Genomic DNA, 24,263 nt, shown 5'->3' on the forward strand with positions numbered 1-24,263 from the left:
CAAGGATTTTATCCAAAAATTCAAGGCAGTTTCACTTCTCTCCCTTTCTTTTGATATTATGCTTATATTAATATTATATATCTTTGTACATTGAGGACAATGTACATCTTAAGTGTGGGGAGGTTATTTATATGATTATCAGAAATCCCTGAATTTTTATCTTGTTCTCAAATAATTTTCTCATATCAGTATTAGAGTGAATTCTGATTGATTTATAATTTCTATTATGTTTTTGAAGTAAATCATAGGTAACTGTGCATTGATTGTTTAAACTTTAAGACATTAGAGAATCGAGTATGATAAGTTGAAACTTTTGAGAAACAAAATTGCTAGGTTGTTTCCCTGAATTGATGTATGATCTTGAAGTTTTGAGTTTACAAGGATTGACATCAAAAACCCATAATTTTCATGAGATTTTGAGCCTTTTAGAGCATATATCTTTCTTGCTCATTGATTTTATTGGTTATGAGTGTGTCAACATTGATTTGTTATTCTAGAACTTGTATCGATTATACATGTCAAGACCACACCCTTGATTTGATATACTAACTATTGTCTTTCTTTCGAATCTTATAATTTTCTCTTACACAATTATTCTTATTCAAAAAAAATTATTATATTCATTTAGTTACATATCGTTCTAAAGACCTTAGATAGATTAAAGTCATTATATTGAGAGAAAACAGCTCATTTCATTTGTTTTGGATAGTTTGACTTCTGGTAATCGTTTGTAATTCAGTAATTAGCTTTATTTTTCTAAGTTTGGTAATTTATTGAGTTAATCTCGATTCTAACCTTATTTTTCAGCTTTTATCCACACCTTTAACCCAGGCCCCATTACAGCCCTTTTAAAGACCTTTTGATTTGTGTATCATCTCATTTATAGTGGTGGAGATTTGATTTTCATGCAAGCTTATGGTAATAACTTTTCATGTGTGACTATTAAATGCTTAATTGTTAAACCTTAAATACTTTGAGTGATTTGAGTGAACCTTTAGTGAGGATGTCATCCCTTGTCAAATTTAGAATTAAAGATAATTACTTAGATAAAGGGAGATGCCCATAATTTTATGATTAAAATGCTCAACCTTGATTATTCGAAACTTTAATGTTCTTTTAGTTAAATGCTCAATATATGATTGCTTGTGGATTATTTTGAAAATTATTGATGAAAAGTATAAATTGAGAATGATTTATTTTAATTGTGAGTTGAGGATTTTGCTTGAGGACAAGCAAATGCTTAAGTGCGGGGATATTTGATAAACCGTAATATATACATATTTTTACCCCATGTTTGGCATATTTATGGATGATTTTTCCTTTATTTCATTGAATTCGATGCTCCTAATCCTTTAAATTCTTGTTTTATACTTAGGTGAGCATAAGAAGGCGAAAAGAGCAAGAAACGGACCAAAAACAGACCAAATGGGCTTAAAACAGTGTTTCACACGGCCTAAGCAGTTTCATGCGGGTGATCTACACGCACGTGTGAGTCACACGAGAAGGCCACACGCCCATGTGACATAGCTGTGTCGACTAAAAATCAACTCAATAGTACACACGGCTTAAGCACCTTCACACGGGCGTGGCACAATGCCGTCTCCCTATCGAGCCAAAGTTTAGTTCTACTCAGAAAAAGGCTAATTTTGGACTATTTTAGGCATTCAAAGGTCTATATAAACACCCTAGAAGAGGATTAGAGAGACACACAGAGTTGGAGGCAGAAAATACTCAAGAACAGCCATCGAAATCACCTCAGAGCTAGGATTTACATCAAGACTAAAGATTTCCATCCAATTTCCTAGAAGTTCTTTGGGTTTCTTTATGTTTTGTTGTTTTCCAATCTTTGAGATGTTTTCCATTATTATTATAAACTAAACTCCCTAAATACCTAAGGGAGATGAACTCTATGACGAATCTTATTACTATTTGAATTATATGATAAAGACTTATTCTTATTCTTAATTGTGAGTTCTAAATTCTTGTTTTAATATTATAGGGTATTAATTCAAGTTTTGATGTGCTTAATCAGTGGAGCAAAAGTACCTGTTTAAGAGTAGATCATCCATAATTAAGTGGAGTTGAATGCAATCTTAGAGATAGAACGACATAAATCTGCCAGATTAGAGTCTAATCTAATAAGGGAATCCATAGATCGAGTTAATGCGATAATAGGGGTTTTAATTAGAAAGAGATTTCTATTAATCAACCTAAAGTCAGTTGTTCTTAGTCTCGAGAGAGATATTAACATAAATTAGAGATTTTTATGGATTAAGTTAAGTGAATAAATTGTCTAATTCAGAAGTAATAAGTGAAGTCTAGGTGGATTCTTCCTTGGGTATTGTCTTCTTCATCGGTTTTTCCCAAAGTATTTTCCAAACTTCATCTTTGTCGTAATCTTAGTTAATTAGATAACTAGTTTTAGTTTAAAAACACACTTTAATTCTTAGGCTAGATAATAAAAAATATAGTAATTACTAGTACTTTTAGTCCTCGTCGATACGATATTTCTGGTCTCACCATAACTATACTACTGTTCGATAGGTGCGCTAGCCTTAAGTCGAATTTTTAGTTAGAAACATGACCATCATAGACCTTGGCTCAAAATCTGTTTAAATTGAGAAAAGAGTGAGAAATCATAAAAGATCTGAGCACTCAAATAGTTATTGTTAAAAGTAGTCCTTAACAAGATGACATTCACCTTTTCTAAAAAAGTAATCGTTAAAAATTGGTTCAATTGAGAAAGGGGAAAGTTGGCCTCTTTAAAAATCACAGATTGAAGCTAAAAAAAAAATTCATCTACTAAGACAAATTAGATTGATCAAACGAGGCACAATTGGTTAAGAGCATTCAAAGCTAGTTCAGACAACAGAAGCCTACAACATTATTCGGTAATGCGAATTTGACCATGCACATGGCTAGTGCATTTAGATGTGTTTTCCCCGTAATTTGATGACCACACACAAAAAACTCGCTTAATAGAGGTTCTCATTGTTTATTTTTCATTACATATACCATTACTTGTTAGAAAGGAAAGAAATTATCCAATTCTCCTCTTCAATATTTGAGTGTTTCACAAAAAAAAAAATGCATATTGATCAATAAAAATAATCACTTTTTAGATTCTATTATCATAAATGTATAATACTAATTGTGTGCGTGTGTGTGTATGATAGAGATACCAAAACATACACATATGGGTTATAGAGTGCACCCTTGATAGCACAATTGGGTTAAGATTTCATTGAGCATTAGAGCAGATCAAAGACTAATAAAAATACTGAGGGACAGGAATTTCCACATCATAAGAATATGCCAGCTGAAAGAGCACAAATTCAGTAAATATTATAGGACAATGATACCAAACAACCAACACTTTAACTTTCTTTCTAAAGCAGTCTCTAAGTCATTGTCATTGTTTACTTAAAATCCAACTCAACTTGATAACATTTCTTTTTTCTCATCTCTTGATGTCAAAACGTATCGCTCACTAACCTACCCACCTCTCTTTCGATCATGACATAGAAATATCGAAGATTTGTAAGGATTCCAAAATACGAGCAATGAAATGTATAACACTCCTGGTAAAATGCAAGATGCATAACATGTTCAAATTGATGTTTTATGCTATTTTTGCTTTAATAAGTGAATTAGTATGTTTTATACTACTTTTAAGACTTGGGTTTTCCAAATGCGCCCTAGGGGTCCTAACGGATTGATTGAGTGTTATAGGGAGTCTATGGTGGCTTGAATGCAAAGAAAACATCACCTAGAAGGGGGATATCGCGATATCGAAGCATGAAAGTTGTGATACCCCTAATAGTGTTGAAACGAAGAGGATTGAGACCACCTACAATGGTATCATGATACTAGCCATAGGGTATCATGATACCCAAACACCAAGGACTCTACTATTTCAAGGCTAACAAGGGTATCTAATCGTCGCCAAACGTGCAAACATCTGGGCTAGAAATACTACAACAAAAAGATATATAATAAAGCAGCAGTGTCCACAAGTATACGGGTCAAATTGTAATATAGTAAGTTCTACAATGAAACACTCTAGGAAATATTTCGAGGATCATACCCAATGAAAATTGAATTAAACAAAAATACTACTTTCTACGCTAACAAGGCTAAATAGTAATAATCTAAAATTATAGTACGAAAAAAATCAAAATTAATAAAAAATAACATAAATTGAATAATTATAAGAAAATAAATTGACAAACAAAATTACTCAAATAACAAACCGAAGATTAACTCACATCGATGATCATAATTAACTTCAAAACTCGGGGTTTTAATGAATTAATTACTAACTAACCAGTTATTACCTCTCGGCCTCTGACTAACTAATTAATTGACAAAAATCACTTATCTCTCGACCTCTCAGTTTAAACCGTGATAAATTAAGAGGTGTTTGGTAAATTATTCTCTCAACCTAATTTACCTAGATTGCTTCTTAGGGTTGTCAATTCTAAAGTTTAAGTATGCATAATCTAAGCCAATTAATTCTAAGGAACCCCTAATTCTTCCATTAATTAATCCTACATCTGATCGTTAATCTCCCTAATGAATTTAACCACTCATGAATCTAGATGCAATTTTCCCTAGATTTAATTTAAACATGCAATAACAATAATTAAACTAAAAAGAAGGAAAAAGAAAAATCGATCCGATTTTGATAGTAGACGCGCTCGGAAGTTGAAAATCCTTTAACAATCATCGAGATAGTGTCAACCGCAATTGAAAACCAAAAAGAAATTGCCTTATTTTTTTATTTTGAAGCAAATAAGATTAAAAGTTTTTGAGCTTACACTCAAAACTTATTATATATTTTTATATTGAAAGCAAAAACTTAATATATATCAGAAATCCTATCACAATGCTATGCGTGTGAAAATTACAAATTTAGAACATAAATGTGTGTTTAAAAATAACATACAATAAAAATGAAACGTATGGTTTGAAACTAATTAATTCATACACACAAATATATAAAAATTTAGAACACAAATATACTTATTAGAGTTTCAAATTCAAATGGTAAATGAAAAGGTTTTATATGCATGGTGTCCTTGGTTCAAATTTCATTATGGATAAATTTTTATTGATTTATAAAATACAAAAGATGAAATCACCTAGATAATCATATATCTTACTTTTCAAATAAAGTGATTTTTAATAATTTCCTAACTGAGTTGGGACCTAGTTGATGGGTGACACAAAGACTTAATAAATTGTAAATATAGATACACAAATTTGGTGAGAGGAAATAATTTATGTTAACAGTTAATTTTTAAAGTTTATTTATGCCCAATTCGTATATTTCTCTCAACCAAAAAATGGAATTGGATTTATTTTTGAAAGTTTTTTATTATTCATTTTAGAAATAGAATGCTTTGAGTGATCCATTTTTTTTGTTTCTTTTGAAGTTTTTCAAATAATTTTATTTTTCTTTTAAAATTGTTAAAACTATAAAACATTATGTTTTCAATTTTTTATTTTTTTAATTCTTTAAAGATGGGCTAAAAAAATGAACGCCGTTTTTGAGGAAAACCGAAAGGTAGTTCAGTTTCCATCCCCAATTTGTTAAAAAAGCAAAAATCATTCTAGAATTATTATTGGTGTATCCATTAAACACATATTCAATCCTTAGACACGTTAATTTTAATTCTATTATTTAAAACCATATAAAAGTATGAAAAGACAAAAATGACATCAAAACAATAATAGCAATCATTTAATTAAAGGGTATATTAGTAATTTTCTAATCGAGTTGGTACCTGATTAACCCGTGATATCAACTCAATCAGGGATTTTATTAATAGTAAGCATGTAGTATAAACATACAACTTATGTTAATAAATTGTGCATATTAAAATAACAATGTATTAACCATTATTAAAATGGAGTTTTGGTTGAGTAATAAATTTAATGTTTTACTAATTCAATTAGTGCGGATTCAAATCCCATTATATGCAATTTTTTTATTTTTATTAAAATAAAAAGATTAAAATTCCTCGAATAATATGACTTATTTTAATTAGAGAAGGATATATTCGTAAAAGAATAATAGTATAGATATAAATACACAAATTTGGTGAGAAAAAAATCATGCTAGAAGTTAACTTTTTAAGTTTAATTGCTTTCTGTGGTAAAAAATTGTTTATAATTTCATTAAACATAGGTTTAACTATTAGACATGTTAATTTTAGTTCTTTTATTTAAAAACTATTTAAAAGTATGAAAAGATAAAATACCTCTAAAATAATAATAGTAATTTAATCAAATGATATATTAATAATTTCTTAACCGGGTTGGTACTCAATTAAATCATGAGACTAATTCAATTAGGGTTTTATTAATAGTATAGATATATTTTAGAGACATTTTTGTAAATATTTCAAGAAATTTACCACTGTTCTCGACTATTTTTTCATTTTCACCCAACCCAAAGTAGGGCCCAAGTCCAAACGAGCACAGTAATAAGTGGTGGGACCCACTCGACCCATTTGGCCAATTGACCAATTTATATAATATGAAATATAATGGAAAAAAAGGTTATAAAATTAAACCCACCCCACCCCACCCCACCCCACCCGCTTTCGTATATACATAAGTCATAAACCCAACCCATCCATCGATTGTAAAGGAAAAAAAAAAGAAAGGAAGGAAGGGAGGAAGGAAAGAATTAATAAAATTAAATAAAAGAAAATCGCAGATCAGACAGAGAAAAACCCTAACCTAAATCTAAATGGGGAAGAAGAAGAAAAGAGTTCCGTCAAAGGTATGGTGTTACTATTGCGACAGGGAATTCGATGACGAGAAGATCCTGGTGCAGCACCAGAAAGCCAAGCACTTCAAGTGCCATGTCTGCCACAAGAAGCTCTCCACCGCCGGTGGTATGGCCATCCACGTTCTTCAGGTTCACAAGGAGTCCGTCACCAAGTATCTCCTTTTCCTTACTATTATTATTTTTTTCTATTTGCTTCTCTATTTCTGTCTACTATTTTTTCTTCGTTTTCCTCTCTTTTTAGGTTTCCGCCCCTTCCCCCCCCCCCCCCAAATCATTGTTTTCAATTTAATTTTACGGGGTATGATATCGCTTTTTGCAATAGGTTTATATTATTTGAGCGTTTACTTTTTCAGTTTATCAGAAACTTGTTCCCAAAATTTAAAAAAAGAAGAAATAAATGCACGATGAAAGAAAGTAAAAACTTGTTCCCAAAGAAAAAAAAATCTCCTTGTTTTTTTAGATTTTTCTACGTGGCCGATGCTAAAAACACAACCCTTTTTTTCACTACGAGTAATTGTTTTCTGGACTAAATGTTACCTAAATACCTTTCTCTTTTGGATGAACAAACCAATTAGGAGAAGTGGTAACACAATGAAATCTATATTAGTTCTTTGCCCCCGGTTTTTGTTTATCTCTAGAAGTTGTTGCATTCTATGCACTTTCTGTGCACAAGATAAAAAATATAGAGAACTTCAGTTAGATTTTTGTCTATATTAATTAATAATTAGAAGCTGCTGAAATGATTTTAAAATAAAGTGAGTAGCCTCTATCAAATTATTGCATTGCCTTGCTTCTGAAAAGTTGTCTAAGAAGTTCTACTGCCTGTTTGAATCTAAAGTTTTTTTTTTTTTTTTTTTCTGGAATGCACCCAACATTTCAATTTTTGATAAGCTGTCTATCACTTAAGGTGAAACCCTACTCTTTTATTTTACAATGAACTTTGCATTATATTGACACGGTAGTTCTTTTATAGGGTTCCTAATGCAAAAACTGGCAGAGAATCGACTGACATTGAAATATACGGAATGCAAGGAATCCCGCCTGATGTGCTGGCTGCTCACTATGGAGAAGAAGGTAAACATATTGATGTATCATTTATAACCCTGTTCCATTTCAAATGATGGTACTTGAGTTGTTTCACATACTTGTGTTTATGTACCTTTGCACACTTAAATGCCATTTACTTGCCACTACTTCTTTTTGACTGTTTTTTGCTTTTCGTTTTCTTTTTCAGATTTCCTAATGTGGAAAAAGCAAGTAGTAAATAACAAATCATATGTATTCGTCAATAAGTAAACCATGATAGATGTGTATTGGTCTAAACCATGCTTTCTGGTTTTTATAAAGTTTAATTTTCTTATAATATTTGCTAAAAATACTTTTTTTAGTTGCACCCAAACATTGCTTTCTCTTTTTTTCTTATGGAAGAATTACTGATTATTAAAAAAAGTGGCAGCTTGAAGGTGCCTTCATAAATATTATTGTAATAACATAGGTGAGTATAATCAAGTATGCATTTTAAAGTTGAATAGGAATATGCATTTTAAAGTTGAATAGGAATGCACGTTTTTGTTTAAAAGAAGAAATAAGGATGCAAATTTTCTCTTAAGCAAATCACTTTGCAGGCAGAAGTATGCTTATAAAATGAGTTCTGCAGTTTTCTGCAATTTTCATGAGTTTCCTTTATGTGAAATAGTATTTTCTTGCAAATAATTTCTTGATGTACTTGTGCTTGGAGTGTTTACATTATAATTGCAAATATTTTAATTAACAAGTTTGATGCTGTTGCATATTGACTGTGATTTCATATTTGCTGTTAATTCATAAAATAAGATTTCTCGCAGAAGAAGAAGCTCCATCAAAAGCGGCCAAACTGGATATCCCATCTACTCAGCTTGTGGGAGGATTGATGCCAGGGCCACTTGGTGTTGGATATCCTCCTCAGTCAACTTTAGGAGCAGTGCAGCCAATGTATGTTCTCTTTAGACTTTTATCCTAGCAAACTCTGTTCTAGTTATTGTTAAGGTTTTGGGTTATGGAATATTTAGAATTGGCGTTATGTAAGAATAATAGACTTTTTTATGTCATTGTTACTTACATTTTGTGGCTTTGTTCATGTGTGTATATGCATGCAGCATTTCAGTTTGCAATTTTAAGGATACTCTTCTTCATCTTGAAAAGTTGTTAATGTAGTTAATCTAGCAGTTTAATGTGTTCTTTGCCTCAGGTATAATGCTGCAGTGCCTGTACCTCCTGTTGGTTGGGCAGTTCCACCTCGTCCACAGCCTTGGCTTCCACAGCATCCAGCAGCTTCAGTTCCTTTATCTGCACCTATGGGATATGTGCAGCAGCCATTATTTCCAGTGCAAGGTGTGAGGCCTCCTTTGGCAGTGCCTTCAACATCACCTTCACTCCAACCTTCACAAATTGCTCCACCTGGATTGCCGGTGTCAGCACCTACACTTCCTGTATCCCAACCTTTGTTCCCTGTTGTCAATAATAGTGTACCGGCTCAAAGCTCACCATTTTCTGCTTCTTTGCCAACAAGTGTTCCAGAAGGAAAAGGTTCAATTGAAGCGCATTCAAGTGGTAGTGCTTCTCTGACAGGTAGCTATCACCTTCTTCCCTGCTGTTGTACTTCTACTTAATTTTGACTCAACTTGCTTCCTATTTTTGTAACTTCTCTTTTAATTTGCTTGGTTATAGGCGGAGCTGGAGGCAATTCTCATTCTTATGCCTCTGGTCCGAATACTGGTGGTCCATCTATTGGACCACCCCCTGTTATTGCAAATAAAGCTCCTGCTATCCAGCCAGCAGTAAACGAGGTTTATTTAGTATGGGATGATGAGGCAATGTCCATGGTCAGTTCCTAACTTCTCTTTAATTGTGTTTTTATTTGCTCTTTTCTAGATTATGGTTGCAAAATTTTATTGAAGGATTTTATTTTATATACTTGCAGGAAGAAAGAAGAATGTCCTTAGCGAAATATCAGATGCATGATGAAAATAGCCAGGTAAGTCATAACTCTCTCTCTAGTACACGGAGTTGGTTTACGCATCTAACCAGATGAGTAGGCTTTATGTTTCATGTTTTCAGATTCAGTTGTTTATGCACTTGTTACCTATTTGATAAGGTATTTCATGTGATTCTTTTTTTTTTTTTTTTTTAACTTTCCATATTAAAAAGAAAACAATTTGCGAAGAATTCATGAGCCTTTTAATCAATTATACCCATTAATTGATGGGCATGCACTTTTGTTTTAAAATATGACTTTTCCACTTTGCAAGCAATTGCCTCCAACTGTTTGGGCCTCAAAATATTTAAGTAGGTATTATGTCATTTTCTTTTCTGGTGTTGGTAAGTGCAACTTTGACAAGCTTGCTGCAACCCACTCAAGGATTTCTTCCGTCTAGCATTGAATCCGGTTAAGAACAGAGTATGTATGTATGCTTGTATGTATGCATGTAGGTATGCATGTATGTATGTACATGATTCCTTCAACTTTGGATTTTATTCAATGCTATTCATTCTCCCTATGCTTGATTTCAAAGTGTGGGGTTTGGGTGGAACAAGATGATACCCAACAGATTTTTGCTCAAATAAATAGCATTGATCGTGAATTCAGACTTTTCCAGGTCAGCTTCTTTCGCAAAGTTTGGTATCTTTTGCATAGGACCAGGACCAAGCTTCTAACGAATTAAGTTCTATCCAAGTGAGGGATTGGTCATGGTTCCTGTCTGATCAGTTTCATTTGGATTTTGATTTCAGATGAGCTCTATTGATGCAGCAATAGACAGAAGGATCCTGGAAAGCAGACTTGCTGGTCGAATGGCATTTTAGTTGGGAGGAGAGGAATGCGTCTTGAGAAGTTCTCTTGGGATAAATGTGCATGCTTTTGTGATTGCACTACTTACATGAATTGGAAATGGATTTGGGTCAATCAATTTTTAGGTGGGTATGGCAACCAAGGCAGATGTATTTGTGTTGTATTCTTTTGCGAAGTGATGCAGAAGAGAGAAGATAAGTCATTGTTTTTTAATCTTAAATTGTAGTTTCTCCAAAAAAAAAAAACTGTTAGGATATAAATTTTGAGTTATTATCATTGTGGATTGGTTGGTTTCTAATAGGATATTCATTTGAGTTTATTATAGATAATGAATTTTATTGAAGGAATTGGAATGTGATGATATTTGAAGAGAGAGGATGTATGTCCCATTTTTGATCAAAAAATGGAAGAGTATATAAATGTATTATTTCATACATGCATACATAAGGCGGTCAAGTTTCTTTTTTCTTTGCAGGTCCCTGTACTTTTCTCTCTCGTTTTGTAATCCCGAGGAGTGTTATTTTGCTGCTGGGCAGTGGCTGTAGGGCCGACCGTCACCCCCCCCGTTCCTTCTGTTTCTCTGCTCCAGCTGGCCGGCTGTCAACCTTAGGGCCGACTTCGGTCCCCCCTTTCCCTTCTTTTGTCCCTTTTCCTCTTGTTCCACTCTGACTTTTCTTCGCTTCCCCTTCCTTGCTGCTACTTTTGTTTGAGTCCAGTGTGGTCTCCGGTGGGGTTGCCGTTGCAGACCATGTCGGAAACAGTTGGCTTGGTTTCTCTCTTGCCACCCTGTCTCAACCTTCACTTTCTTCTCTCTCCTTCCTACTACCGGCACCCTTGTTTTGCCGGCCTTTTGTTTTGGTTTGATAATTTTGGCCTTGGGTCTTCTTATGGCCCCTCCCTCGAAGGAAATTTCTGGAGTCGGTTAGGACTCACTTTTCTTAGATCCTCTGTGTCTCGACTCACTCGAGTTCTTTATGATCTGCCTTCTTGAGGCCTGATTGAATTGTTTTTGTTTCTTGTTTGATGTGTTGGTTTAACATTCCGAGCTTTCGGGATGGACAATTTCAGTCTTTAGTAGGTACACTGCACCAGTCAATGTGTTCTGTTTTGGTGGCTGAGGTCTTTTGTTGGAGCAGAAGCTTTTGACGTGACTTGTATTTGTGGTGGAGGCGTTCTTGTTCGGCGTTTATTCCTAGGATTAGACGGTTTTCCGATATTGCTTGCCTTTTGCCTAAGTTTCATATCGCTTTTCTCTAATTTGTTCTTTGAGCGGATGTTTCAATGTGGTGAAACTTTTTGCTTTTTTTCTTTGTATGAATTATAAATCAATGGAATAAAAATCTAGATAAAATGCGTTTGGAGAAGGTATTTAACTTAGTAGCTGCTTTTAACACCCAATCGTAGCTTAGGTCAAAGAGTGAATATGAAAAATTTATTAATCAGATAATTATTTTTCTACTACTAATTTAATCATTAGATTAATAAAATTTTCATGTTTTACTAACAACAGTTTAAGTTGGGGATTGAGGTTTAATCCGTTCATTTTTTTAGATATATGGATAGTAATGAAAGAAAAAAAAAATGAAGGTGGTCTTGATCTCTAAATTCTTATCATGTATATATGGCTTTAGTTCAGATATATCTTAGCATGTGATGTGTATTTGGTGGTAAATAGTTAAAAAGCTAAGACATAGAGGGGTGGGCATGTTCCAATAGATAGTCTCATGTGTGAGCATGTTTACAAAAAAAAAAAAAAAAAAGCCAAAAAGGTAATTGAACCACATTGGTAATGAAGGGCATTTCAACTTGACAAAATTAGGTTTGGTTATAGTCTTGAATCAGTATTAACTTCCTGCTCATCTGATCCATAAGTGCAGTGCTAGAGGTGGAGGAATTAATCATTCCTTAACATAAACATACAAAGTTGAATGGGCCATTCTTTGTTTTAATCATTTTCTATTGCAAAATGACACATTTATTTAAACAGAATCACAAGTATGTCTTGGTTGTTGTTGACTCACAAGACTATCCTGCACTCCTTGAATTCCTTGAAGGCAGTCAGGATGATCTACAGTTCCGGAGAAAGCTTGCTTGGAAAGCTTTTTGAGCATGTTGCTTCTTATGATATAAAATAGTCCCCAAATCCAACAAAAATCAAATCGGAATCCACAAACCCAAAAAAATAAAAAATAAAAAATAAAATCTAATAATATAAAAAACAAATGGATGGTAGAAAAAAAAAATCAAGCATCAAGCATCAAGCATCAAGCATCAAGCATCAGGCCATCAGCCCTCAACCCTCAACAATAAATGCAAAAACAACCAAAACATTTCAAAGCATCCTTCCATAACCATTTCCCCTTCTCCCTAACTATTTCTCATCCCTAACCTAAAGAACATATTTGCAGATTCAAGACTCGTGTGTTATCACTGGGCATGGCCATTGATAAATATGAGGTGGTCTTTATCTCCACTCCTTTGATCGGCAACTTGGTTCCTACCGTCGAATTTGCCCACCACCTGACTCGTCATGACCCTCGATTCTCTGCCACCATTCTCATCATCACGGTGCACGAGAGAATAATCGTCAACCTTTACACACAATCACTTGCCACCGCTGCCTCTCACTCTCAGTCACACGTCAATTTCATCCATCTCCCTACCGTTCAACCTCCCACTCGTTATCAGTACCAATCTTCATTGGGTTACACATCCCTCTTCATAGACAAGCACAAGCCCCACGTCAAACATGCCATCTCCACCCTCGCCTCAACTACTTCTGTTGCTGCTCTCTTTGTTGACATGTTTACCACTTCCATGATTGATGTTGCCCAAGACCTTGGCATTCCTTGCTATCTCTTCTTTGCTTCTCCAGCCAGTTTTTTGGGGTTTATGCTTCATTTGCCAGCGTTAGCTACCCAGCTAGCTGCCGACTTTGTTGACTCCCACTCTGGGTTAATCGCTCCCAAAGACTCCGCAATTGAGTTGATCGTCCCCACTTTTTCTAAACCCTTGCCCCCAAGCGTGTTGCCGTCCAGTGTGCTAAAGAGAAACAAGGATGGCTATTTCTGGTACTTAGAGCACGCACGCAGGTACACGGAGACAATGGGTATCGTAGTAAACACGTTTCTTGAACTGGAGCCCCATGCCATTGCCTCGCTCTCAATCAGTGGGTTACCTCCAGTTTACCCAGTGGGTCCGATTCTGGATCATGCTGGAGCATCCCAATGGCACACGGATGGAGCCCAGCTACATGATTCCATAATGGAATGGCTTGATCAACAGCCTCCCTCTTCAGTGGTATTCCTCTGCTTCGGGAGCATGGGAAGTCTTAAAGGACCCCAATTGAGAGAGATCGCAATTGGGTTGGAGCGTTCTGGGTATCGATTTTTATGGTCCATCCGCGAGCCACCCAAAGGCAAATTAGATCTCCCAGGTGAGTACACCAATGTAGAGGCTGTTTTGCCGGCGGGGTTTCTGGATCGGACGGCTGGATTGGGGCTTGTGTGCGGGTGGGTTCATCAAGTGAGAGTATTGAGCCACCAAGCAATTGGAGGGTTTGTATCACACTGTGGGTGGAATTCCATATTGGAGAGTGTATGGCACGGGGTTCCTATTGCAACATGGCCAGTGTATGCGGAGCAACAAATGAATGCATTTGAGTTGGTGAAAGAGCTGGGATTGGGTGTGGAGATAAGATTGGATTACAGGGAGGGCAGTGATTTGGTGGTGGCTGAGGAGTTAGAAAGAGGGTTGAGGCGTTTGATGGACGGAGAAGATGAAGTGAAGGCCAAGGTAAGGGAAATGAAGAGCAAGAGTAGGATGGTACTGATGGAAAATGGTTCCTCCTGTAAATCCTTAGCATCCTTAATTCAGGAAATCAGCGGTAGGATACAAGGTTTGAAGAAAGATTGTTAGCTACAACTTGTGGTTCATGCACTGCCATGGTACCAACTTTAATATTAAGTTTAGTGGGGATCATTGTATACATTTTTTTACATCTTCTAAGATGTTATTCTGCATATGCAAGCAGCTGTGAGGATAGGAGATGCACCGGTGCAATTCTGATCGGCATGATAAATATCGAGCTTGCGGGATTCTCATGGTTAGGAATTTAGGATGCAGGTTTTAAAGGAGATATTGAAGTCACTTGTGCAGGCATTGCTCATAGAAAGGATAGTTTTTTTACCAATCTATGTTATCTATCACCCCAAGGTCATGTTTGCTGATCATTTATTGATCACGGTTACTTATGATTGTAAGACATTTATATTACTTATGATCACCCCAAGGCCAGGTGTTCACTCAGGTAGTGAAAGTAAAGCTACTCAAGAGGTAAATTTATTGGATCGTGCGTGAGAATAATTATATCATATCTACAACACTTAGAACTTATACCATATTGATCAAGCATTGAAATGCGTGAGAATAATTATATCATATCTACAACACTTAGAACTTATACCATATTGATCAAGCATTGAAATGCGTGAGAATAATTATATCATATCTACAACACTTAAAACTTATACCATATTGATCAAGCATTGAAATTTGATAGCTAGAAGTTCAAAATGTGATGTTTAATTTTATATATAAAAGGGACAGATTTATTTATATTGATGTAAATCTTTTAAGTGTTTTATATTACTTTATAATATTTTATACGATCAATATTTAACAGGTCAATAGATTATTAATGTCAAGTTTGACATAATAATAATTTTCTAACAATTAGCTTTTATGTAAAAGACTTTTAACCCTTAAATATATATTAATATAGATAAAATTTTAGATAAATATGATGGAGATATAAGGTCAATTAAAAATTTATATGCATGACACGTACAAATATATTGATAAATTCAACAATTGAATTGTTAAAATTAATTGTATAAAATTACAGAAAAATGTAAAACTACTTTAAGTTTTACATATATATATATATATAAGTGGGATCCTCCTATATACATATACACATTATATAAAAATACATACACATACATACATACTTACATACATACATACATGTATAAATATATATATATATATATATATATATATTAGATTTTGTCAAATCCACAATGTGATTGAAAAATATATGTAGTAAATTTAAAAAATGATAGAAATAACGAAAGAAATGGTTTTGGTTGAAATGGTAATGTTAAAAGATTCTAATATTTTGTGTTCAAATCCAATTATGCACAAGTATTTTTGTAGATTTTATATGAAAAACAAAATTATCTTTAAAATAGTATCTGCTTATTAAAAATAGGAGCTTTTGGTAAAATTATTATTGAATTGGTGAACCAATTAAGAGCGACATTAGCTCAATAAAATATTTAAATATAGTAATAATATATACTAGATTTTATCACACCAAGGATATGGGTGAATGGAAATATTTTTGTATTAACATATATATATATATATATATATATATAGATAGATAGATAGATAAAATTATTTCAACAAATGATTACAGGTGGAGTGGTAAGAGATTTCTATTTGAATTTGTTGGTCTTATGTTTGATTTTTAAATAATTTTTATGTTGTTTTATTTGAAATATTGTATAAAAGTATGAAATAACAAAAATACCCTTATAATAATATTAATTACCTTTTAAAATAAAATATTCTAATAATTTCATAATCGAATTGGTGTTAAATTGATTCGACATCAACTCAATCAACCATTTTATATATCGTATAGATGAATAAAATAGTTTTATTTTTCAAATAAATCACATTTTCAACAATTTTGGATACTTTTCGATATTCACAAACACTAAGGTTCCAAAATTTTTTAATTCAATTGATAAATCGAAAATTGTATTATGTTGTTAACAAAAGATGGGAAAAATCTTTCCCAACAAAACGTAGGATATACCCATGCATCCAAAGTGCAATGAAAGATGTATGTAAATAAACGTAGGATGGTAATGTGGCTTAATCATAATGTGCTTTCGCCGATATTTTATCACCTCGATGAGAAGTAAGGCCAGATCATATTTTGTGGAAATGGTATTGCCACAGTTTCTAACGTGTATGAAGCTCTAAACTCTCATAATTCGAGAGCCAAGAATTCTTTTTGGTCGCTGGTTTTGTCCCCAATGGTTTAAGAATTTCTTGTGGCTTCTTGGTAGAGGAAAACTTTTGACCAATAATAAGAGATGTCATAGAGGTATTTCGATGAATCAATCTTATTCTTTATGTGGAGCCTTAGTCAAGGATGTCATTCATGTAGTGAAAAATTGTCCAGCAGCTTCTAATGTACGGAGAAATGTTGATACACAGAATCAATAGAGGTGGAAAATGAGAGAGAGGACGCTCTGGTGAAGAAGCAGAGAAGAAGAAGATAGTAAAAATGGAATGTCTGGAGTGCCCTCTTCCCAAATAGGGGTTTTTTAGAAATATATATATATATATATATATATATATAAATATATAGGGTTTATCGAGTTAGATTTCGGGATGGGTTATTTTCTTATAATTGTATAATAATTTGTCTCCCACCTTGTCGAAAAAGAGTTATAAAGTGACCATTTTGAGACAAGCTTACACGCGTAAAGTGTGTAATTTGGGACTTACTATATAAGTTTTAACTTGAAACTTTACTAAGCAAATTTTGTTGTCTGATAGTGTGAGACAAGAGTCAAAAACTGTATTGCAGAATACCACGAACTATATTTCTCGTAAGTAAAAATTTGTCCCCCTCCTTGTCGAAGAAATCAACTAGCTTTAAAAATGACAGTCGTGATTGTAAATCAACGAATTGTTAGAAAATCGAAAGTTGTGATTGTAAATCAACATTTCATAAGAATAAGCCGTGATAATAAATCAAGGAGCTTTAAAAATGACATTCGTGATCGTAAATCAGTGAATTGTTAGAAAAGCGAAAGTTGTGGTTATAAATAAACGAATTGTAAGAATAAATTGTGATCGTAAATCATCGAATTGTTAGAAAATCAAAGGTTATGATTGTAAATCAACGAATCGTAAGAATAAATCGTGATCGTAAATTAACGAGCTTTAAAAATGATAATTGTGATAGTAAATCAGCGAACTGTTAGAAAACCGAAGGTCATGACCATAAATCAGCAGACCGTAAGTATAAGTCGTGATTGTAAATCAATGAGCTTTAAAAATGACAGTTGTGATCATAAATCAGCGAACTATTAGAAAACCGAAGTTCGTGATTGTAAATTAGCGAACTGTAAGAATAAGCCATGATTGTAAATCAACGAGCTTTAAAAATGACAGTTGTGATCGTAAATTAATGAACTATTAGAAAACCGAAGGTTGTGATCGTAAATTAGTGGACCGTAAGAATAAGCCATGATCGTAAAAATGACAATTGTGATCGTAAATCAGTGGACTGTAAGAATAAGCCGTGGTCGTAAATCAACGAGCTTTAAAAATGACAATCGTGATCGTAAATTAGCGGACTATTAGAAAACCAAAGGTCATGATCGTAAATCATTGGATCATAAGAATAAGTCGTGATCGTAAATCAGCAAGCCTTAAAAATGTCAGTTGAATTAAATCCTGAGACACTACTCCTAAAAAGTTATTATTAGAAAGCGAGAGGTACCTTATCTCCTTCATCTCTCCAATATATAATGGAATATGACCTTGCAATCCATTTCCACTAAGGGTAAGCTTATGCAGAGAAATCATGTTAGTGAATGATGTAGGAATTGAGCCAACAAATTCATTGCTTATTAAACTCAAAATTTTCAAGCATTTGCAAGTGTGACCCATGTTTAAAGAAAGTTCACCTACAATTTTGTTGTTGCTAGCATCAAAGATCGAATCATCCAACCTTAGACAAGGATCAAAAGAATATACAAAAACATTACCTTCAAAATTGTTCCCATTCAACTAAAAAAACTTAATCACATATATGACATTGACAAATTCAGGGAGCCATTAGAGCACTCACCATGAGAAAATCTTGAAATATTTCCAAACAAGGAATTTTAGTTGATACTGAATACAACCACGCATAGAACAAAATTGCAGCTGGAAGCGAACCGGACAAATTATTGGAGCTCAAATTAAGGAAATACAAGTTCTTACAATTACCAAAGGACGCAGGTCAAGAAGTTTTTTGCTACACTTAGCATTTTCAAGATAGAACATGACCTCAAGTCTGCGGGAAAATACCTTCTAAATTCACATTTGGCAGACAAAAGACATGGATACCGAAAATTTTTACAACACTGTCAGGTAGTTTCGAACAATTTTAACCGCTTACCATCCCCCAAAGTCGGCGGTACAAGTCCACCTAAGAAATTCCCCGGTTACCCAGGTTGGATGAAATTGAATATGAAAGCCCATTACTTGCAAGATGCAGGGGCATTAGACTCCTACAATTTTCGCCTAACTCATTTGGAATTTTACCACTTAACTTATTGAAAGAAAAGTCAACAACTTGCAAACTTGTAATCGGCCCAAAAATTGCAGGAATGGTTCCATTCAATTGATCTCTCTAACTTGATCACTTTTCACTATTTTTTTCGATGCAGAGAGTTGAAGTACAGAACATGTATAATTGAGGTTAGGAACACTTTTCATTGTTGTTATTGCTATTTTTGATACATTGATTCCTATTTCAAAGCTAAAATTACTACCAATCAAACAACAAACTAAAAATCCCCAATTAAATAAAATTTCAAGCATAAATAAAAGGAGAATTAAATCCATAGAGTTTCTAAAGGGATAAACGTATAATATCCACCAATAGCAGTAGCGGAAAATTTTTTCATTCATGATTCATGCATTCACTTACATAACTATAAACTAATTAGTATTTTCTAGCACATATATAAGTTTTTCACTTTTACCTCTTGTGTAATAAACAAATAATCTAACTTGATAACAATAATTTTTTATAAATAAACCAATACCTTTCTTGATTTCAGATAATTTAATATTCCACAGAAATGAACAACCTGTGCCTTTATTTACTTTTCATCTACCATGTAATGCCAATGAGAGGATATCATTTACCCATATCTTGGGTTATGAATTCCACTGTTGTGAATGATGCTACATACTACAAAAGTCGTATACCCAATGCACCAGCTTTCTGTTCCTTATCTATTTGAACTCGGTCTTTTACTTACATCAAAGTATACAAGTCACACATACATAGTCCGTTATCCACTCAGGATTAAGTTATGTCACACTTTGAACGTCATAAGTGAATAAATCCATAAACGAATTTAGGATCTATTGTTCTTGGGTCCAGTCCAACGTACTATGAGTCTAGCTAGTCATATCTATGTCTCTATCTTCTAGGAGTCATCCATTCTGATAACCAAGACAAGACATCTCCCTAATTAGACTTGATAGACGACATATTAGTCTTTCAATCGATTTGCTCATTTTCGATTAGACTAAGGACATGTTTAGGTTCGTCTACTAATACAAGTTATCTTTTCGTATTACGATCCAACCACGTAATACCGCTTAGTATTAGTTAAACAATAGACAACCAATGGGCTAATATTTGCTTCTCTTTTGCTTAACATGCAAAAACCACATGAGGACAATATACAAAGGGAAGTAATGTAATTCATGAATAATTTTATTAACTAATCTATTCGAAAAAAATTACAAATGCCCATAAACAAAAATAATACACTTAGAGCACCTAATCCAACATACCCTGAGAAAGCCATCATTGACTCCAACCATTAATTTGCTCCCGTAGGCGATCACACAAGCATTAAACAATATAGAAAAACCTTCAGCACACGAGATATAATTAAGGCAATAAATGGTTCCCATGCCCGAGGCCCTAAGATGGAGAAAAGTGTGCATAACTCAATCCGTTTACCACCATAGAATAAGTCACTGTTCGAACAATGCATTACCAGATCAACCCAAACGAAGCATCATATTCTCTACGAAAGACTTTACATGATCATAAGCCTTACTTATATCGAGTTTTAAGGCCAAACTTCCCACCTTACTAGAATTTTGATTACAGAGAGAATGTATCAAAAGCCACCAAGACATTATCAGAAATTAAACATCCAGGCACAAACGAACTTTGAGCATCATCGATACAGGAACCAAGCACACCTTTAAATCTATTAACCAAAACCTTGGCTATAATCTTATATAACACAAAGTAAAGACTAATAAGGTGAAATGGCCCATATCTCAAGGCTTCGCAAACTTCAAAAGCAGGAAAATGTTAGTGTGATTAAAACTAGCTAGACTTTGACATCTATTTAGCATAGATAGATAAAACTGAATAATATCCCCACCAATTACTTTCCAGCAGATGTGAAAAAACAAGCCATCAAACCATTTGGCCCTAATGCTTTTGCTGGATGCATGTCATGCTAAGCCTCCACAATATTCGAATGTGTGAAATCTTGAAGAAGACTAGCATTAGCCTCAGCCGAGATGCACCATTGCACTCCATCCAACTGTGAGAAGTGAACAAATGAACAAAATAGTTGACAACTACCTAGGCAACCTCCACATCACTCCCTACCCACATACCAATACGATTCTCAATATTAATATTTATTTTATGGTATCGATATTTTATGGCATACTGTTTGTTTTAAATCTGTTCATATAATTAAGTATCGATACCAAATATAAAAATATCGATACTTGAGTTCAAAAATGGTAAAAACCTCTCTTAAATGGTCCACTTATGCATATAACTTACCTAAACTCAAATGATATACCTAGACATAAATAAGGGCATGCAAAACATCATCTAAGTACAACTCAAATCACTTATATATATATATACACTATTTCATCCAACAATTCAAAAACATCAAAATCCAAGCCAAATACATCCTTAGAATCAACCACCCTAAATATTTAACCATTATACCATTATGGTACCTCTACATGAACAGCTAAACATTCAATTTCATTTATAAAACATACACAAAGCATTAGCAGCCATTGCAAGATCAAACCATCATTCTCACAACTATGTGTTAACCAACAACTCATCCAACATATTAACTCCTCAACTAATTAACCAATATGCATATAACCATACTACTTTAGTAAGACATTTTCAATATAACCATTCCTATCAATCACCTTCAAGCAATCATCAATCATCAAGCCAAGCATGAAACCAACTCATTCAAGACCACATTAGGCAATTACCAAACAACACATCTTCCAAGCTATTAACAATTTGATCATTTCCAAAATACCTTACTTATTCACATAGCTATAAGGATAACAAGATTCAACTAGCCATCAACTATAAAACTAACACTTAAAAATCAAGACTCTCTAGGTACATGCCATCATCAAAATAAGAACTTCACCAACGTTCGAGTTCGGGATTGTTGCTAGATGCTAAGTCATGTACTAACTGAATAAACCTAACCCGCACACGAACAAACAATAACGTACGCTGAGTATAACTCAACAATATTTCTATATTCAATATTAAATTATAATATAAATTATGTAATGCGTAACTTAACAACAAGATCTAATGCAAATTAATATTTGGAAAGCTACATGTCATAATGCACCATTTTATATTACAATTTGATTTACTATAATAATTCTATCTAACATAATTGTAACACATATACATTTCTACTTAAAACAATCAAAATAATTTTATCACATCAATTTTATATACACATTTCCGGACTTAACTCTGGTATCCTCTTGATAATACTCTAAAATGACGTATTTTTATATATTAATCATGTGTTTATTTTGAGCTTGAGCCTACTAATTTGAGCTATTTATGTCTTTTTATCTTTTAGGGACTAAATTGGAGGCGAAAAGTAAATTCAAGGGAAAAATCGTCAATTTGGAGATTAAATGGGCCAATATGCAACGTGGGACAAATATGGTGCCAAAAGTGCGAACATGGAAGGCACAAGGACTTAAAAGCAAATAGAAGAGATTTTATTTTGGAAGACTCTATTTTCTTTTATTCTATTAGGATAATTAATATTAAGATAATTATTAGGATTATTCAAATTTAGGATTTTATTTTAATTATCTTTGTTTATCTTTAATTAAATGTATTTATCTTTTAGAATTTAAGTTCAATTAGACTATCTCCTAGCACTATAAATAGGGGTGAAGTGACTCTATTTGGAGGAGCTTTTTCGAAAACACTCTCCCCAAAAGTCTTTTGTTCTTTCATATTTCTTTTCAATAAAATTTCTTTTTCCATATTTTTATTTATTTTCTTTCCCACAATTATCATGAGCCACTAAAACCCTTCTAGCCAAAAGTTGTCAATATTTCCCCAAAAAAGGTTCTTGAGGCCTAGAATCCGTACTTAGCCTTCTCGCCAAGTATTCATCGTTTCTCCGCACTACGGGCTGACGCTTCAGTCCATGGCCCTTAAGAAGTAAGCTTTTCAGCATATGCAAAGGCGGCCGCTTTGTATGTATTGGAAGGATTGCATAGTCGGTTCGTTAACTTACTGCGTCAGAGGTTGGCGAGCCAAAGAGACAAAATGGCGTGGGATTCGCCATTGAGAAGCGTTGATCTAGCATAGATTACTGGCTAGAGTCAGGTTCCCTAAAAATCGTAAGTCTAATCTTTGGAGCTGGTGGTCGTAGGCGTCCTCTTCCACTATAACTAGCTTACTCGAGTCGAGAAGGATCATCCAAAAGCCAAGGATTGAGCCCAAGGCGGAATGAGACAACCGGAGGCTGGAACTTTCCCATAAGAATTTCTTTTCTCTTAAAACTCTCTTTATTATTTTTATTATTTTCGTAATCATAATTTCAATAAACTTTAAATTCTGTTTTTATTTTATTTTCGCTTCCAAAATCAATTCTTAAATTCTGTTTTTTATTTTTTTTCCAGAACGCAGTTTTCTTGAGCACGATTCGCCTTGAGTTTGAGAGACAAGCATTCGTATAATCCGGTCCCCGAGGATTCGACCTTACTTCCCCTTTACTATTTCTTTTTCATTATTTTACAGGGAATAGGATATTTTTGGTGCTCTCAACGACCGCATCACCTCTATTCAATTTCATTTATAATCAATGTCCCAATTTCGTATCATTATTTCATCCATCATACTTATATACATATACGCAATTACATTTATATATATCACATCTCAAAACATATTCAATTTCATAATTATATTATTATACGATATTTCCAAAACTATTCAATTTTATCCTCATCAAAATAATAAATTTGAATAAGATCAATTCAACTCTTTTTATCATTTATAACTTACCTTATTATCTTCCCATGTAATACAATTCATAAATGCATCAATTGAAGCTGTTCAGGTTATAGAAATATAAACCGTAAACTCTGAGTTATTCATCAACGACCTTGTCTTTTCACTTCTTTCTTCGAGGAATCTGGGTCGACGTTAGCTACAAAATAAAATAAACAACATATTTATTCAATATACATATAATTTCACATTCAATTACTAATTAATGCAACTTTTACATTTTAATCAATTTAGACTCTAAAACCGAAACTAACATAACTTTCACATTTAATCCCAAATTTTTATATCAATTTCACTCTAAGCTAAATTTAATTCCCTATTTCTCATTTTTACCCCTAAATTTCAAAATTTTCGTAATTTGACCCCTATTGCTCAAAATCAACTATTAACTTCACAAT

General features: G+C 33.5%; 2 protein-coding genes across 2 annotated transcripts; both read left to right on the forward strand.

The window, feature by feature from the left end:
• The first annotated feature begins 6,604 nt into the window (after positions 1-6,604).
• Positions 6,605-11,992, forward strand: LOC108479463 (protein SUPPRESSOR OF FRI 4). The gene is made up of 7 exons (XM_017782082.2): positions 6,605-6,954; positions 7,776-7,876; positions 8,647-8,773; positions 9,030-9,409; positions 9,509-9,663; positions 9,762-9,815; positions 10,571-11,992. The coding sequence occupies exons 1-7, from the start codon at positions 6,761-6,763 to the stop codon at positions 10,640-10,642; spliced, it is 1,083 nt and encodes a 360-aa protein (XP_017637571.1). The 5' UTR covers positions 6,605-6,760; the 3' UTR covers positions 10,643-11,992.
• A 656-nt stretch (positions 11,993-12,648) lies between these two features.
• LOC108476921 (UDP-glycosyltransferase 43-like) lies at positions 12,649-14,968 on the forward strand. The gene is made up of 2 exons (XM_053023646.1): positions 12,649-14,575; positions 14,662-14,968. Exon 1 carries the CDS (start codon positions 13,065-13,067, stop codon positions 14,544-14,546), a length of 1,482 nt encoding a protein of 493 aa, XP_052879606.1. The 5' UTR covers positions 12,649-13,064; the 3' UTR covers positions 14,547-14,575; positions 14,662-14,968.
• Positions 14,969-24,263: the final 9,295 nt, after the last annotated feature.

The sequence above is a fragment of the Gossypium arboreum genome, chromosome 12 (assembly GCF_025698485.1).
Source record: "Gossypium arboreum isolate Shixiya-1 chromosome 12, ASM2569848v2, whole genome shotgun sequence".
Classification (NCBI taxonomy): domain Eukaryota; kingdom Viridiplantae; phylum Streptophyta; class Magnoliopsida; order Malvales; family Malvaceae; genus Gossypium; species Gossypium arboreum.

Bases quoted from the DNA above. Each gene is read 5' to 3' on its own strand.
- LOC108476921 (XM_053023646.1), top strand. From the start codon at position 13,065: ATGGCCATTGATAAATATGAGGTGGTCTTTATCTCCACTCCTTTGATC.
- LOC108479463 (XM_017782082.2), top strand. From the start codon at position 6,761: ATGGGGAAGAAGAAGAAAAGAGTTCCGTCAAAGGTATGGTGTTACTAT. The intron at 8,774-9,029 runs GTATGTTCTCTT...TCTTTGCCTCAG, and splicing joins TTAGGAGCAGTGCAGCCAAT to GTATAATGCTGCAGTGCCTG. The intron at 9,410-9,508 runs GTAGCTATCACC...GCTTGGTTATAG, and splicing joins TGGTAGTGCTTCTCTGACAG to GCGGAGCTGGAGGCAATTCT.